At 40.5% G+C, this 19,029-nt stretch overlaps 1 protein-coding gene across 1 annotated transcript in view; it reads left to right on the top strand.

Annotated features, from left to right (window-relative positions):
- The window catches only part of Nup214 (nuclear pore complex protein Nup214), a 380,758-nt gene that overhangs the window by 162,551 nt on the left and 199,178 nt on the right, over positions 1-19,029 (top strand). Inside the window, exons 10-11 of the mRNA XM_071662750.1 lie at positions 13,055-13,242; positions 15,845-16,006. Coding sequence (XP_071518851.1) covers positions 13,055-13,242; positions 15,845-16,006 — 350 coding nt within the window. The remainder of the gene's footprint in view (positions 1-13,054; positions 13,243-15,844; positions 16,007-19,029) is intronic.

The following is a 19,029-nucleotide window of genomic DNA, read 5'->3' as shown; positions in this document are numbered from 1 at the left end:
ACATACACATGTATGTACATAAATGCCCACACACGCATATATACATACCTATACATTTCAATGTATACATACATATACATACAGGGACATATACATATATACACATGAACATATTCATACATGCTGCCTTCATCCATTCCCGCCGCCACCCCGCCATGCATGAAATGACACCCCTTTCCCCCCGCGTGTGCTCGAGGTAGCGCTAAGAAAGGACAACAAAGGCCACATTCGTCCACACTCAGACTCTAGCTGTCATGTGTAATGTACTGACACCACAGCTCCCTTTCCACATCCAGGCCCCATAAAACTTTCCATGGTTTACCCCAGACGCTTCACATGCCCTGGTTCAATCCATTGACAGCACGTTGATCCCCGGTATACCACATCGTTCCAATTCACTATTCCTTGCACGCCATTCACCCTCCAGTATGTTCAGGCCCCGATCGCTCAAAATCTTTTTCACTCCATCCTTCCACCTCCAATTTGGTCTCCCATTTCTCCTCGTTCCCTCCTCCTCTGACACATATATCCTCTTGGTCAATCTTTCCTTACTCATTCTCTCCATGTGAAAAAACCATTTCAATAAACCCTCTTCTGCTCTCTCAACACACACTTTTTATTACCACACTCTTTTTATTTCCACACCTCTCTCTTACCCTTTCATTACTTACTTGATCAAACTACCTAACACCACATATTGTCCTCAAACATCTCATTTCCAGCACATCCACCCTCCTCCGCACAACCCTATCTATTGCCCACACCTCACAACCATATTACAGTGTTGAAACCACTATTCCTTCAAACATACACTTTTTTTCCTTTCCAAGATAACGTTGTCAACTTCCATGCATTCTTCTACACTCCCAGAATCTTCGCCACCTCCCCCACCCTGTGACTCACTTCCACTTCCTTGGTTCCATCCGCTGCCAAATCCACTCCCAGATATCTAAAACACTTCACTTCTTCCAGTTTTCTCCATTCAAACTTATTTATATTTATTTATCATACTTTGTCGCTGTCTCCCGCGTTAGTGAGGTAGCGTAAGGAAACAGATGAAAGAATGGCCCAACCCACCCACATACACATGTATTTACATACATGTCCACACACGCTTATATACATACCTATACATCTCAACGTATAAATATATACACACACACCCACATATACATATATACACACACAGACATATACATGTATACACATGTACATAATTCATACTTGCTGCCCTTATTCATTCCCGTCGTCACCCCACCACACATGAAATGACAACCCCCTCCCCCCACATGTGTGCAAGGTAGTGCTAGGAAAAGATAACAAAGGCCACATTCGTTCACAGTCTCTAGCTGTCATGTATAATTCTCCGAAACCACAGCTCCCTTTCCACATCCAGGCCCCACAAAACTTTCCATGGTTTACCCCAGATGCTTCACATGCCCTGGTTCAATCCATTGACAGCACGTTGACCCAGATATACCACATCATTCCTATTCACTCTATTCCTTGCACGCCTTTCACCCTTCTGCATGTTCAGGCCCCGATCACTCAAAATCTTTTTCACTCCATTTTTCCACCTCCAATTTGGTCTTCCACTTCTCGTTCCTTCCACCTCTGACACATATATCCTCTTTGTCAATCTTTCCTCACTCATTCTCTCCATGTGACCGAACCATTTCAAAACACCCTCTTCTACTCTCTCCACCACACTCTTTTTATTTCCACATGTCTCTCTTACGCTTTCATTACTTACTCTATCAAACCACCTCACACCACATATTGTCCTCAAGCATCTAATTTCCAGCACATCCACCCCCCTCTGCACAACTCTATCTATAGCCCATGCCTCGCAACCATATAACATTGTTGGAACCACTATTCCTTCAAACATACCCATTTTTGCTTTCCAAGATAACGCTCTCAACTTCCATACATTCTTCAACACTCCCAGAACTTTTGCTCCCTCCCCCACCCTATGATTCACTTCCGCTTCCATAGTTCCGTCCACTGCCAAATCCACTCCCAGATATCTAAAACACTTCGCTTCCTCCAGTTTTTCTCCATTCAAACTTACCTCCCAATTGACTTGTCTTTCAACCCTACTGTACCTAATAACCTTGCTCTTATTCACATTTACTCTCAGCTTTCTTCTTTCACACACTTTACCAAATTCAGTCACCAGCTTCTGCAGTTTCTTACCGGAATCAGCCACTCGCACTGTATACCATCAGCGAACAACAAGTGACTCACTTCCCAAACTCTCTCATCCACAACAGACTGCATACTTGCCCCTCTTTCCAAAACTCTTGCATTCACCTCTCTAACATCCCCATCCATAAACAAATTAAACAACCATGGAAACATCGTGCACCCCTGCCGCAAACCAACATTCACTGAGAACCGATCACTTTCCTCTCTTCCTACTCGTACACATGCCTTACATCCTCGATAAAAACTTTTCACTGCTTCTGACAGCTTGCCTACCACACCATATACTCTTAATACCTTCCACAGAGCATCTCTATCATCTATATCATATGCCTTCTCCAGATCCATAAATGCTACATACAAATCCATTTGCTTTTCTAAGTATTTCTCACATGCATTCTTCAAAGCAAACACCTGATCCACACATCCTCTACCACTTCTGAAACCACACTGCTCTTCCCCAGTCTGATGCTCTTTACATGCCTTCACCCTCTCAATCTATACCCTCCCATATAATTTACCAGGAATACTCAACAAACTTATACCTCTGTAATTTGAGCACTCACTTTTATCCCCTTTTCCTTTGTACAGTGGCACTATGCAAGCATTCTGCCAATCCTCAGGCACCTGACCATAAGTCCTACATACATTAGATAACCTTACCAACCAGTCAACAATACAGTCACCCCCTTTTTTAATAAATTCCACTGCAATACCATCCGAACCCGCTGCTTTGCCAGCTTTCATCTTCCGGAAAGCTTTTACTACCTCTTCTCTGTTTACCAAATCATTCTCCCTAACCCTCTCACTTTGCACATCATCTCGACCAGAACACCCTATATCTGCCACTCTATCATCAAACACATTCAACAAACCTTCAAAATACTCACTCCATCTCCTCACACCACCTCTACTTCTTATCACTTCTCCATTAACTCCCTTCACTGATGTTCCCATTTGTTCGCTTGTCTTACACACTTTATTTACCTCCTTCCAAAACATCTTTTTATACTCCCTAAAATTTAATGATACTCTCTCACCCTAACTCTCATTTGCCCTCTTTTTCACCTCTTGCACCCTTCTCTTGACCTCCTGCCTCTTTCTTATATACATCTCCCAGTCATTTGCATTATTTCCCTGCAAAAATCGTCCAAATGCCTCTCTCATCTCTTTCATTAATAATCTTACTTCTTCATCCTACCACTCACTACCCTTTCTAATCTGCCCACCTCCCACGCTTCTCATGCCACAAGCATCTTTTGCGCAAGCGATCACTGCTTCCCTAAATACATCCCATTCCTTCCCCACTCCCCTTCCGTCCTTTGCTCTCACCTTTTTCCATTCTGTACTCAGTCTCTCCTGGTACTTCCTCACACAAGTCTCCTTCCCAGGCTCATTTATTCTCACCACTTTCTTCACCACAACATTCTCTCTTCTTTTCTGAAAACCTCTACAAATCTTCACCTTTGCCTCCACAAGATAATGATCAGACATCCCTCCAGTTGCACCTCTCAGCACATTAACATCCAAAACTCTCTCTTTCGTGCACCTATCAATTAACACGTAATCCAATAACGCTTTCTTACCATCTCTCCTACTTATATACGTATACTTATGTATATCTCTCTTTTTAAACCAGGTATTCCCAATCACCAGTCCTTTTTCAGCACATAAATCTACAAGCTCTTCACCATTTCCATACAAACTTGCCTCCCAATTTACTTGTCCCTCAACCCTTGCTCTTATTCACATTTACTCTCAGCTTTCTTCATTCACACACTTTACCAAACTCAGTCACCAACTTCTGTAGTTTCTCACCTGAATCAGCCACCAGGGCTCTATCATCAGCAAATGACAACTGACTCACTTCCCAAGCCCTTTCATCCCCAACAGACTGCATACTTGCCCCTCTCTCCAAAACTCTTGCATTCATCTCCCTAACAACCCCATCCATAAACAAATTAAACAACCATGGAGACATCACTCACCCCTGCCATAAACCGACATTCACTGAGAACCAGTCACGTTCCTCTCTTCCTACTCGTACATATGCCTTACATCCTTGATAAAAGCTTTTCACTGCTTCTAGCAATTTACCTCTCACACCATATACTCTTAATACCTTCCACAGAGCATCTCCATCAACTCTATCATATCCCTTCTCCAGATCCATAAATGCTACATACAAATCTATCTGCTTTTCTAAGTATTTCTCATATATATTCTTCAAAGCAAACACCTGATCCACACATCCTCTACCACTTCCGAAATCACACAGCTCCTCCCCAATCTTATGCTCTGTACATGCCTTCACCCTCTCAATCAATACCCTCCCATATAAAATCCCAGGAATACTCAAGAAACTTATACCTCTGTAATTTGAACACTCACTCTTATCCCCTTTGCCGTGTACAATGGCATTGTACATACATTCGGCCAATTCTCAGGCCCTTCACCATGAACCATACATATATTGAATATCCTCCTCAACCAATCAACAACACAGTCACCCCCTTTTTTAATAAATTCCACAGCAATACCATCCAAACCCACCACCTGGCTGGCTTTCATCTTCCGGAAAGCTTTCACTTCCTCTTCTCCTTTTACCAAATCATTCTCCCGGACCCTCTCACTTTGCACACCACCTCGACCAAAACATCCTATATATGCCACTCTATCCTCAAACGCATTCACCAAACCTTCGAAATACTCTCTCCATCTCCCTCTCACTTCACCACTACTTGTTATTACCTCCACATTTGCCCCCTTCACTGATGCTCCCATTTGTTCTCTTGTCTTACGCACTTTATTTACCTCCTTCCAGAACATCTTTTTATTCTTCCTACAATTTGATGATACTGTCTTACCCCAACTCTAATTTGTCCTCATTTTCCCCTCATGCACCTTTCTCTTGACCTCTTGCCTCTTTCTTTTATACATCTCCCAGTTATTTGCAGTAATTCCCTGCAAAAATCGTCCAGATGCCTCTCTCTTTCTTCTCTTTCACTAATAATCGTACTTCATCCCACCACTTGCTACCCTTTCTTATCTGCCCACCTCCCACCTTTCTCATGCCACAGGCATCTTTTGCACAAGCCGTCACTGCTTCCCTAAATACACCCCATTCCTCCCCAATCCCATTACATCATTTGCTCTCACCTTTTTCCATTCTGTACTCAGTCTCTCCTGGTATTTCCTCATGCAAGTCTCCCTTCCAAGCTCACGTACTTTGACCACTCTCTTCACCCGAATATTCTCCCTTCTTTTCTGAAAACCTCTGCATATCCTCACCTTTGCCACCACAAGTTAATGATCAGACATCCCTCCAGTTGCCCCTCTCAGCACATTAACATCCAAAAGTCTCTTTCCTGCGCCTATCAATTAACACTTAATCCAATAATGCTCTCTGGCCTTCTCCCCTACTTACATACGTATACTTATGTATATCTCTTTTTAAACCAGGTACTTCCAATCACCAGTGTTTTTTCAGCCCACAAATCTACAAGCTCTTCACCATTTCCATTTACAACACTGAACACCCCATGTACACCAATTATACCCTCAACTGCCACATTACCCACATCATTCAATCCTTATATATGTTAAAAAGTCATGATGACATCATACAGCCCTGCCTCACACCCACATGTATACTGAAGCTTTTGCTTAACTCTCCATCCACCCTTACACATGCATTTGGTACTTTATAGAAGGCTTTCACACCATCCAATAGTTGTTCCCCCTACCCTTTAGCACATCCCATAAAGCATTCTATTCAGCCTAGTCATATGCTTTCTCCAGATTCATAAAAGCTGCATACAGCTTCTTACCTTTTGCTTAATATTTTTCCAGTCTTTTTCTTCACATAATTCTGATCCAAACATGTCCTGCCATTCCTGAAACCTCATTGCTCCTCACATATTCTGCATTCGGTCACTTCAATCACATTATCAGTCAACATTTTGGCATACGCTATTCGTTATACTGAAAAGATATATTTCCCTATAATTGCTACATACATCCTTAGCACCTTTTCCTTTGAATAAGGAAACGATATTAACTTTCACAATCCTCAGGCACAATTTTCTTATTTCTGTGCTAGTTAACATATCAAATGCATCCACTCTATCACACTTTCTCATGCATACTTTAGCATTACAACCATAATCCTATCTACTCCAAGTGCCTTTTTTACCATCAGCCTCATTATTGCCCATTTTACCTCCCATCTTGATATAGGCTCTCCCACTTGTATCCTTTTCTTTCCATCCTCCATACCTGTACATATCACAGCTGCTGGCTCACCTCCCACATTCATCTGCTCTTCAAAATACTCTTTCCATCTTCATTTCACTTCCTCCTTTTGATTTAGTAACTCTCTTTTTTATTTCTCACATTAATGTTTCCACTTTTACATCCACCTCTTTCCTTTTTTACTTCCTTCTAATACAATTTCTTTTTTTTCTGAACTGTTCACACAGCTGTCTTCTAAATCTTTATCTACTCTTTCTTTGCTTTCTTCTATCAGCTTCTTAACTATCTGCCTACACCTCTTATATTCTTCTCTTCCCCTTTGCTGAACTTCTTCTTGTACATTCTTTTCAAACAATTTTCCATATGCCTTTTTTCTTTTGTCATACACCAGATGGATAAGAAAGAGGAGATGGTTACTTAAAGGCTACTGAAAGCTGTAGAATTACCAGACGTGATTTTGGTGATAAAGAAGAATTGGGGGTTATAATCATGATGTAAAGGTACGACCAGTTATGGTTACATTTGACTAGGAGTTATCTAGCCAGGAAGTACTTAGACAAGCAAAGAAACTTGAAAACGAGGTGGAAGTGGTGTGTTCATCAGATGTGAAAGATCCAAGGAAGAGTGTCTGACTATTTATGATTTAGCCAGAATGGCAGGGCTAGAGTGAATTGGTCACCACATGTCTTGCGGTACATATTTATAAATTCTTGGTTCATTTGGGACTAATTTCAACCATATATCAAGTTCCTTTTTAATATTTCTTGTCCTGAGTCATTCATCCACCACTCTTATACTGCAAACATATGTCTTTCCATCTTTTTTGACAAGACTCTGCTTCCTTACTTGTTATGTCCTTTGGTTGCTCTGTCCCTTCATCTCTTGAAAAACTGTTCACTGTTTACATCATTGATATATGATCAGGTCACATCTCACTCAGATCTCTCCCAAGTAGGAAAATTTAAAGCTTTTAGAATTTCTCTGTGACTTAGTTCTCTTAATCCTGATAACATCTTTCTTGCCCTCTAGTGGACTTTATTAGTTCTATGTGCTTCTTCATCTGTAGTGAATAAACATGGTATGTAATTTAGCATGGAAGCTGAAGGTTGTGCCTTTGGATTGGGTGAAATCTGTTATCGTTCCTTTATATAAAGGAATGGGTGTCAAAGTTGTATGTAGTAAGTATTGGGGAATAAAAGTTAAGGATACAAGGAAAAGTGTATGCAAGATTGTTGATTTATAGAGTGATGAAAGTGACTGAATGTAGAATAATTTAGAAGCAAGAGGTTTTTAGGAAAGGTGGAGGATTTGTGGTCCAGAATATTGCAATGAGAATGACTATGTAAAAGTATTTAGTGAAAGGTAAGAACCTGTATGCAGCTTTTAGGGGTGTGGAGAAAGTTTATGACAGAGTCAAGTGGAATACTTTTGAGATGTATTATGAATATTTGGGTTAAGGGAACAACTGGTGGATGATGTGAAAGCCTTCTATAGAGGAACAAATGCCTATGTGAGAGTGGATGGAAAGTTGAGCAAAGCATTCGGTATACATGTGGGTGTGAGACGACTTTGTGATGTCACCGTGGCTTTTTAACATACATATAGATGGAGTGATGAGAGACATGAAAGCAAAACTAAGGAAGATGGAGTGTTGTAGTGAGGTATGGTGGCTAATGACAAACCTATTTGTGGATGATACTGTGTTTGCTGCATTGAAGAGGTACAGAAGGTTTTTTGTTTGTTTTATGTGTTCTTTATGTGTTTAAGCATAGGCGATTGTGAAGGTAATTGCGAGTAAAAGTAACATAATAGTGTTTGAAAGGAAACAGAGTGAAAGTATAGATTTTTCAAAGCCCTATAGAGTGAGAGAGGAAAGGGTACTAAACTGTTATAGATATGGGAGAAAAATGAGTGGAAGAGGTGACAGAATTTAAGCATTTTGGAAGCTATCTTAGGTGAGGTTGGTGATATGGAAAGAGAGATAAGGGAGAGAGCAGTTCGCGGAAGAATCATTGGGTCCATTAATAAGAGTAATGAATGGTTGAAGTATAAGTATGGAAGTGAAGAAAAGATTAAGAGACAGCTTGTACAGCTGAAATACGGACTTGGGATGAGTCACAAAGGGCAAGAATTGAGGCTGTGGAAATGATTTATTTGAGAGGAGCATGCAGAATGACTAGATGGAATGAAGGTAGTAGTGAGGAAGGTCTTTGAGAGATTTGGTGTGGCAGGGAATGCAAAGGGAATTAATTGTGGAGTAGTGAAGTGGGTGAAACGTAATACATTGAAATGGCTTGGGCATGTGGAAAGATACAAGATGGGAGTTAATAAGGAGAGTGCGCAATAGTACGAATAAATGGGTTGATGTGAGAGGAAGGCCAACAGTGACAGGGAAATAAAGATAGAGAGAAATGAGAGAAGAATGCATGGAATGGTGTATGTGAGGGAAGCAGGTAGGAACAGGGATAAGTGGAGACTCTTTTGCTGTGGCCACCCCCTTGAAGGGAATTCCCTTATATGGAGAAGTTTTGGATTTTTACATGCATTATCCATAATACTCTTTTCAAATTTTTGTGTTCTTCCTTTTCCTCTCTTATCTTGCTGTACTCATTCCTTGCTGTCTTATTCCTTACATAAGCTGGCTGGCTGGAGTATTTTCTGTATCTCTGTCACTGCACAAATTGAAACTCTCTTGCTTTTTGATACCTTTGATCACGTCATTCTTACCTCTTTCTTAACCTTGTGTCTGGACTTATCCATATACATGGATAAAAAAAGCAGAGGTCCTAAAGCAGACTTTTGTGGCATTCCATTTTGACACATGCTGCCATCGAATGAGTCACCGTCCTAGTCCTACCTGAAGATGTAGCTTTTAACAGCCCTCTCTTTTGCAGTGTCAGATTCTTTCTAGCCATTCAGATACAGACTATCATCCACCTAGCCCTTTGTTTTGCCCAGAACAGAGCTCACTCTATCATAAAAACTGAAAAAATTAAAGAGTTTTGTTGCAAGTGTCCCCTAGCCCTAAAACTGTGATGCTTCTTAATAGATATCTCCTCCTGCACAGAAATTCTTCCATTTACTCTCTTAAATATCTTTTAAGGTATCTTGCAGACAACACTTATTTGGGAAAGTGGTGTATATGTCACTGTCTCCTCCCAGTCTCCTTTCTTCTATATAGGTATGATGTTTGTCCTCTTCTGTTTAGCTTTTTCGAGCAACATTATGACCAACATTTCAAGCAATGTGCGTCTTCAGCACATGTAGAGAAATTTCAACGTGAACATGAGCCTTTTTATTGGTCAAGACTCTTATTCTTTTTATGCATTCCCAAGATGTTTCAGGGCAATCCAATACCTCCTCATCATTCCAGCTCATTGGTGTTAAGGTTATAGTATCTTCCATTGTGAAAACTCTTTTGAATGTAATTTTTAGTTCCCTGCTCTTCCCTCTTAATCCTAAGCCTTATTAGCTGCTCTTTAACTCATTGGGTACTCCTAATGAATTTATGGAAATTTTAGATAGTCCCTTGCTTTGTAAACTCCTATTTGTACTGTGCGGTGAGAGAGTTTAACATTTATGGAGGTCTCTTTAGAACATTCTCTACTGTCATAAATTTTCTTTAACTTGTGTATACGCGCATTAACCGTGCCCTCAGTCATTCTGATTTATTCTTTCACCACTCCTGTACTTTGAAAAGTACCTCTTTACATATTTCTTAAAAAGTTTCTTGCTTAATTTCATGTTGTGTCCTTTGGTTGCTCTATCCCTACATCTCTCAAAGAACTGTTCACTGTGCATATCAGTGACTTTTTTTAAAAGCATCAGTGTTGTAGCTAGGTCACTTTTTACTTTTCTCTCTTCCAAGGTGGGCAAATTTAAAGCCTTTCCCTGTAACTTAGCTCTGTTATTGCCCTTTTGCAGATCTTCTCTAGTATCTCTTTGTGCTTCTTTAGGTGTAGGGAACAAACTTGAGAAGCATGTACTAGTTTTGGCCTTATATAGGATTTGAGTAGCTTGCTAAATATTTTCTTATCCATTTTATTTTTTTTCAAACTCTTCACCATTTCCTGTGATAGTGAGGTAGCATTAAGAACAGAGGACTGAGCCTTTGAGGGAATATCCTTACTTGGCCCCCTTCTCTGTTCCTTCTTTTGGAAAATTAAAAACGAGATGGGAGGATTTCCAGCCCCCCACTCCCTCCCCTTTTTGTCACCTTCTACAACACTCAGGAAATATGGGATTATGGCTGAAATGCTGAAGTATGGAGGAGAAAATGTGATAGAGTGGATGCATCTTGTATGTATTTTGGCATGGAACCAGAAGGTTGTGTCTGAGGATTAGGTGAAAGCTAATATCATTCCTGTATTCAAAGGAAAAGGTGCTAAGGTGTATGCATGCAGCATTTATGGAGGAATAAGTGTCTCAAGTATACCAGGAAAAGTGTATGCAAGAATATTGATTAATTGATAGAGTGATGGAAGTGACTAAATGCAGAATAAGTGAAGAGCAAAGAGGGTTTAGGAAAGGTAGGGGATGTATGGCTCAGGTTTTTGTAGGAAAGATCACTGTGGAAAAGTATTCAACGAAAGGTAAGAAGTTGTATGCAGCTTTTATGGATCTGGAGAAAGTGTATGACAGAGTTTAGTGGAATGCTTTATGGGATGTGTTAAGAATATATGAAATAGGGGGACAACTGTTGGATGGTGTGAAAGCCTTCTTTCTGTAGAGGAGCAAATATGTGTTTAAGAGTGGATGGAGAGCTGAGTGAAAGTTTTGGGATACATGTATATGTGAGGCAGAGCTGTGTGATGTCAAAGTGGCTTTTTAATATATATATGGATGGAGTGAGAAGAGAGATGAAAACAAAATTAGGGAAAAGGGTTGCAGAGATGGACTGTGATGGTGAAATATGGTGGCTAATGGTAAGCCAGTTTGCAGATGATACTGTGTTGTTTGCTCAGAGTGAAGAGGAGTTGCAGGAGGTTGTAAGTGTGTTTTCTGATGTGTGTAAGCGTAGGAGATTGAAGGTAATTACAAGTAAAAGTAAAGTAATGGTGTTTGAAAGGAAATGGTGAAAATATAGATTTTGTGAAAGGAAATGGTGAAAGTATAGATTTTGTAAAACCATATAGAATGAGAGAAGAATGTACTAAATTGTGCTGTGGATATCGGAGGGAAATGCTGGAAGTAGTGAGAGAATTTAAGTATCTGGGAGCTGTCTTTGGTGATATGGAAAGAGACAGAAGGGAGGGAGCAGTTCAGGGTAGAAGAGTCATTGGGTCCCTTAATAGAATAATGAAGGGTAGAGGTGTAAGTATGGAAGTGAAGAGAGGATTGAGGGACAGCATTGTCCTCCCAACCCTGATCTGTGCAGCCGAAACATGGACGTGGAATGAGTCACAGAGGTCAAGAATCCAGGCTGTGGAAATGAACTATTTTGAGAAGAGCATGTGGTGTGATTAAATGGAATAAAGAAAAAATGAAAGGTTGTACAAAAGATGTGGTATTGCAGGGAATACAAAGGGAATGAATTGTGTGGTGGTAGAATGGGTGAAACGTAATACTTTAAGGTGGTTTGGGCATGTGAAAAGAATGCAAGACTGGGAGTTTACTAAGAGAGTGTATGATTGTACAATTAAAGGAGTTGGTGTGAGAGGAAGACCATCTGTGACATGGGCAAATAGGATGGAGGAATACTGGAGGGAGCTAAATAGTGGAAGAATGTGTGGAATGGTGGATGCAATTGAGGCATGTAAGAACAGGGATAAGTGGAGACTCTTGTGCCATGGCCACCTCTTGATGGGAGTTCTCTGAGGGAATGGGCATCAGAGATGTAGTATAGATAGAAGTAGAGCCTCCACCCCTTTAATGTACTGTGGTGCAACTACATGGATGAAGGCCAAGTGAGGGATATGCTCGAAGAGTCAACTTTGAACATGTAAAAATAATATTTATGAATTAGAATCGTCATGTGCCCTTCACTTCATAAGTGGCCAACCCATGTTCCCAAAGAGAGTTTGGCTAACTTTATGTTAACTTTAATGATTCAAGATGGCAGCATACATGATTAAGGTTGGGATTGTGGCAGCTTGGGTTTATTATAGGACATTAGAATACAGTGAAATAGATGACTTTAGATTTTTTTTTTAAATCCTTCAGGATGTTGTAGTTATGTAAGTGTGGCACTTTTTGTTTTGTGTTTCACTGCCTCACTGGTGTCATCCAAAGAGTTTTGATAGCTTTGTAGGAAAAGTACATGGGTAAAATGTAAATGAGAATTTTTGCTTGAATATATGCTGAAGTTCAAAAGCTGACTTTTTTATGGCTATTTAGAATGTGCAGTTGAGATATCCAGTGATGTAGGTTGTATTAGATGGGCTTTTGGAAAAAAAATCTATAGCGTGTGTGTGCCCCGAAGACGTATTTGGCCTAATGTCTAATCAGTTCTTAGTGATTTTCCCCTTATATGATAGTTACACCTTGTCATTTGTTCTGTAGATTTCAAGTTCTATGTAGAAATTCCATATCTGAGTGTCAACAGATAAATTTCTGTGGAAACTAAAATTTGTTGTATATATTCTTGGAACAGATTGGCGAAAAAGATGAAATGGGAAATATCAGACATTCTCTTGTTGAAGAGACAGAATGGATAGAACAGATGTCATCTACTACATCAGAATTGAAAGGAGAGGTGACACAATTGCACTCTGAAGTCCTTGAGGGCTACACACTGTTGGAAGAAGCAAAAGCGCAGCTTAACAAAATAAAGAATCCAAGGTATGTAGAAGTGTAATTTTTTCTTTTCATACATGATATCCCCCTGAGGATAGGTTATTAGGGATTAAGAAATTTACCCACATATCTCTTGATTGTCTTAAAAGTTGACCAACAAGAATGGGAGTTGGAGCCTGAAAACCCTCCTTTCCAGTATTCTCATTTTCCCAAAAACAGGAATAAAATAAGTTACTGTGCCATGCTTTGATTTGTCTTCGAAGGCTCAGGCAGGGATGTTCAAATGTGCTTGGATGTAACCAGAATGAAAGAAATGGAAGTATAGATGTTATGTTTAATGAGAGAAACTTTGTATTCTGGTTCTGAGTGAAACTTTGGATTGATTGGGAAGGTGGAAGTTGATGGAGAATGATTCAGGAATGTTCAGGGCATAAAGACTGGAGTTCATGAGAAGAGCAAGAGTGAAAGAGGTGACACATCTAATGAAGAAAGAGCAGTGAGACAGTGTCAAAGAATGTAAGGAAATGAATTCAAAACAGGTTATGGCAGTTGGTCCACTGTCAACCCAGTTGTTCATCCACCCATAGAAGTTGGTTGATTAGGGCCTCAGCTGCCTGAACTGTCTCAGCTAACATAAAAAGAATAGTCGGTGGTCATCAGTGCTAATATGCTTGGTGGTAGGGAGAGGAGTTAAGAAGAAAGGGGTGGCTTTTGGGAGGAGATGGGTATGTGCTTTTTCAGTTTTGATGTTAGGGACCAAATCTTTGTGTAAAGGGTTATGAAAACAAATGAGGGTATAATTGTGGGGCATGGGGTCCCTCTCTTCAAAACCTGTGCATTTACCTGCTTCACCACCAAATCCATAAACAATTTAAACAGCCTTGGTGACATTACACACCTGTGCCACAGACCGACCTTCACCTAGAACAACTCACTCTTCTCTCTTCCTTACTCATGCACATGTCTTATACCATTGATAAAGGATTCTTGCTGCTTCTGGTAGCTTTCCTCCCACATCATATTTTCATAAGACCTCCCGCAAGACAGCTTTATCAACCCTATCATATGCTTTCTCTCGGTCCATATGTGCCACAGACAAATTCTTGTTTCTTTTGAGTATTTCTTACCCACATTCTTTAAAGTAGACATCTTATCTACACATCCTTTACTACTTCTAAGACTACATTTTTCCTCCTCAGTGTAATGCTGTGTACATGCCTTCACCCTCTCAGTTACCACTCTCCCATATAACTCACAAGGTATCCTCAACAAACTCATGCATCAGTATTTTGAACACTCATCTTTGTCTGCCCTTGCATTTATACTGTAGCACTATGCATGCATTCTCCCATTCCTCAGGCATCTCATCGTGATCCATACATACATTGAAAATTCTGACAAATCAGTCAGCAACAGTCACCCTCTTTCTCAAGAAATTCATTTGCAATTCCATCAAATCCAGGCACCTTGTCACATTTCATCTTGCACGAGGATTTTACCACCTCTTCTCTCTTCACCGAACTACTTTCCATGACTCACTTCACTTCCCCATGCAAACACCCGACATCTACCACCCTCTCTTGAAACACATATATCAATCCCTCCAAAGACTCACTCTGTCCTTCACCTCATCATTATCTGTTACCACTTTCCCATTTATGCGTTTCACTAATGTTTCCATTTGTTCTCTTGTTTTTCTCACTCTTTTAACCTATTTCTAAAACTTCTTTTTCTTCTTGAAGTTTACTGATACTCACTCACCCCATCTCTCATTTACCATCATTTTCTACCTTACTCTTAACCTGTTGCTTTCTTTTTCATTTGCACTCTTTGCTGTAAGTACATACCATCCATTTACCTCTTTTCTCTTTCCTTTCTCTCCAGCCCATCTCCCACCTTACACATGCCACATGCTTGCCGAAATACCTCTCAGTCCTCATTAACTCCGCTAGCTTCATATACTCTCACCTTTTGCCATTCTACATTCCATCTATGATGGTATGTCTTCACGCAAGTGTCCTTTCCAAGCTCACTTTCACCTCTCACCTCTAACTGGTATCATTTCTTCTCTCACAAAACCCTCTGTGTGTTATGTTCACCATTTTGTATATATCTGCTGAGCTTGTTTGGTCTGTTCTTTGTCTTATTAACATTATAAGAGCTTGACTATTGTTTTTATAATTTTTTTTTTAAAAGATTGCTAGAATCCCATTTGCTTGTGGAGCTGTGTTTTCTTTAAGTAGGTCAATTGCTCCAATTATATCGCTTTCCAATCAAGTCCATCTCATTAACTCTACATGTATATATACCCTAGTGTGAGCTAGGTACCCATTTTACTGACGCAGTCCCCCTAAGGGTGGATAAGCAAGTGGGTTGACAGTGGGCCTATTGCCACAACCAGGATTGGAAGCTATGCACTCAACCCTGGGCAGCCCATGAATGTGTTATGGTCAAGTTTGCTAACTGCTACACCAAGGAAGTGTTTTTGCATACAAGGACGGGATAGAGGTTGTCATTAATGGAATTATCTGTGGGACAGTGAAAGGATCATTGATGAGTAATGATTTTCTTCATATACTTGTTGATGATTCTTTTGTTATGTAGCTGTGATCCAGTTCATAACTCTGTTGATATTTTATTTTTACAGACACTGCTTGTCCCTTCAGTCCCGACCACTTGACCCTCATAGCCGCAAGAAATTGGAAGAAATTCGTTCTTTGTATCAGTATCTTCAAAGTCAGTTGGCAGAGGTGAATACAAGGCTTCATCTTGATTGGGCTGCCTTCACAAATAATGTGAACAACAAGAAGTAAGTAGGAAATCCTCCTAATTCATGTGAACCTGTGTATCATATCCAGTGTTCATGTTTTTTTTCTTATTACTAGCAGAATCAGGCTCTCCAAGCCCTTGTCTGATTTCTTCTGTGGAAAGTTACCACACCCTTTACTGCCACCACACCTTCCCACCCTAGCCACTGTGTCCTACTCACCACCATCATTCGCATCAAATGAAATAGAGTGGAGAAGTATTGATTATAAGGAAAGGTATAAAGAACAGTGGAATTTATTAAAAAAGGGGGTGACTGTATTGTTGACTGGTTGGTATGGTAATTTAATGTATGTATAACTCATGTTAGGTGCCTGAGGACTGGTGGAATGCTTGCATAGTGCCATTGTACAAAGGCAAAGGGGATAAGAGTGAGTGCTCAAATTACAGAGGTATAAGTTTGTTGAGTATTCCTGGGAAATTATATGGGAGGGTATGGATTGAGAGGGTGAAGGCATGTACAGAGCATCAGATTGGGGAAGAGCAGTGTGGTTTCAGAAGTGGTAGAGGATGTATGGATCAGGTGTTTGCTTTGAAGAATGTATGTGAGAAATACTTAGAAAAGCAAATGGATTTGTATGTAGCATTTATGGATCTAGAGAAGGCATATGATAGAGTTGATAGAGATGCTCTATGGAAGGTATTAAGAATATATGGTATGGGAGGTAAGTTGTTAGAAGCAGTGAAAAGTTTTTATCGAGGATGTAAGGCATGTGTATGTGTAGGAAGAGAGGAAAGTGTTTGGTTCTCAGTGAATGTAGGTTTGCGGCAGGGGTGTGTGATGTCTCCATGGTTGTTTAATTTGTTTATGGATGGGGTTATTAGGGAGGTGAATACAAGAGTTTTGGAAAGAGGGGCAAGTATGCAGTCTGTTGTGGATGAGAGAGCTTGGGAAGTGTCAGTTGTTGTTCGCTGATGATACAGCGCTGGTGGCTGATTCATGTGAGAAACTGCAGAAGCTGGTGACTGAGTTTGGTAAAGTGTGTGAAAGAAGAAAGCTGAGAGTAAATGTGAATAAGAGCAAGGTTATTAGGTACAGTAGGGTTGAGGGACAAGTCAAATGGGAGGTAAGTTTGAATGGAGAAAAACTGGAGGAAATGGAGTGTTTTAGATATCTGGGAGTGGATTTGCCAGCCGATGGAACCATGGAAGCGGAATTGAATCATAGGGTGGGGGGAGGGGGTGAAAGTTCTGGGAGCATTGAAGAATTGAAGCATTGAAGTTGAGAACATTATCTTGGAAAGCAAAAATGGGTATGTTTGAAGGAATAGTGGTTCCAACAATGATATATGGTTGCGAGGCATGGGCTATAGATAGAGTTGTGCGGAGGAGGGTGGATGTGCTGGAAATGAGATGTTTGAGGACAATATGTGGTGTGAGGTGGTTTGATCGAGTAAGTAATGTAAGGGTAAGAGAGATGTGTGGAAATAAGAAGAGCATGTTTGAGAGAGCAGGAGAGGGTGTTTTGAAATGGTTTGATCACATGGAGAGAATGAATAAGGAAAGATTGACCAAGAGGATATATGTGTCAGAGGTGGAGGGAACAAGGAGAAGTGGGAGACCAAATTGGAGGTGGAAAGATGGAGTGAAAAAGATTTTGAGTGATCAGGGCCTGAACATGCAGGAGGGTGAAAGGCGTGCAAAGAATAGAGTGAATTGGAACGATGTGGTATACCGGGGTCGACGTGCTGTCAATGGATTGAACCAGGGCATGTGAAGCATAAGGGGTGAACCATGGAAAGTTGTGTGGGGCCTGGATGTGGAAAGGGAGCTGTGGTTTCAGTGCATTATGCATGACAGGTAAAGACTGAGTGTGAACTAATGTGGCCTTTGTTATCTTTTCCTAGCGCTACCTTGTGCACATATGGGGGGAAGGGTTGTCATTTCATGTGTGGCGGGGTGATGACGGGAATGAATAAGGGCAGACAGTATGAATTATGTACATGTGTATATATGTCTGTTTCCTTGCGCTACCTCGCAAACGCGGGAGACAGCGACAAAGTATAATAATAAATATGAAATATATATATACATATATATATATATATATATATATATATATATATATATATATATATATATATATATATTATCCCTGGGGATAGGGGAGAAAGAATACTTCCCACGTATTCCCTGAGTGTCATAGAAGGCGACTAAAAGGGGAGGGAGCGGGGGGCTGGAAATCCTCCCCTCTCAATTTTTTTTAATTTTCCAAAAGAAGGAACAGAGAAGGGGGCCAGGTGAGGATATTCCCTCAGTGGCCCAGTTCTCTTTTCTTAACGCTACCTCACTAACGCGGGAAATGGCGAATAGTTTGAAAAAAAAAATATATATATATATATATATATATATATATATATATATATATATATTTTTTTTTTTTTTTTGCTTTCTCGCTGTCTCCTGCGTTTGCGAGGCAGCGCAAGAAAACAGACGAAAGAAATGGCCCAACCCACCCCCATACACATGTATATACATACGTCCACACACGCAAATATACATATCTACACAGCTTTCCATGGTTTACCCCAGACGCTTCACATGCCCTGATTCAATCCACTTGACAGCACGTCAACCCCGGTATACCACATCGATCCAGTTCACTCTATTCCTTGCCCTCCTTTCACCCTCCTGCATGTTCAGGCCCCGATCACTCAAAATCTTTTTCACTCCATCTTTCCACCTCCAATTTGGTCTCTCACTTCTCCTCGTTCCCTCCACCTCCGACACATATATCCTCTTGGTCAATCTTTCCTCACTCATTCTCTCCATGTGCCCAAACCATTTCAAAACACCCTCTTCTGCTCTCTCACCCACGCTCTTTTTATTTCCACACATCTCTCTTACCCTTACGTTACTTACTCGATCAAACCACCTCACACCACACATTGTCCTCAAACATCTCATTTCCAGCACATCCATCCTCCTGCGCACAACTCTATCCATAGCCCACTCCTCGCAACCATACAACATTGTTGGAACCACTATTCCATCAAACATACCGAT

The sequence above is a fragment of the Panulirus ornatus genome, chromosome 6 (assembly GCF_036320965.1).
Source record: "Panulirus ornatus isolate Po-2019 chromosome 6, ASM3632096v1, whole genome shotgun sequence".
NCBI classification, from domain to species: Eukaryota; Metazoa; Arthropoda; class Malacostraca; order Decapoda; family Palinuridae; genus Panulirus; species Panulirus ornatus.
Note: the sequence above shows the minus strand (reverse complement) of the source record. Positions and strands in the feature narration are given on the sequence as shown.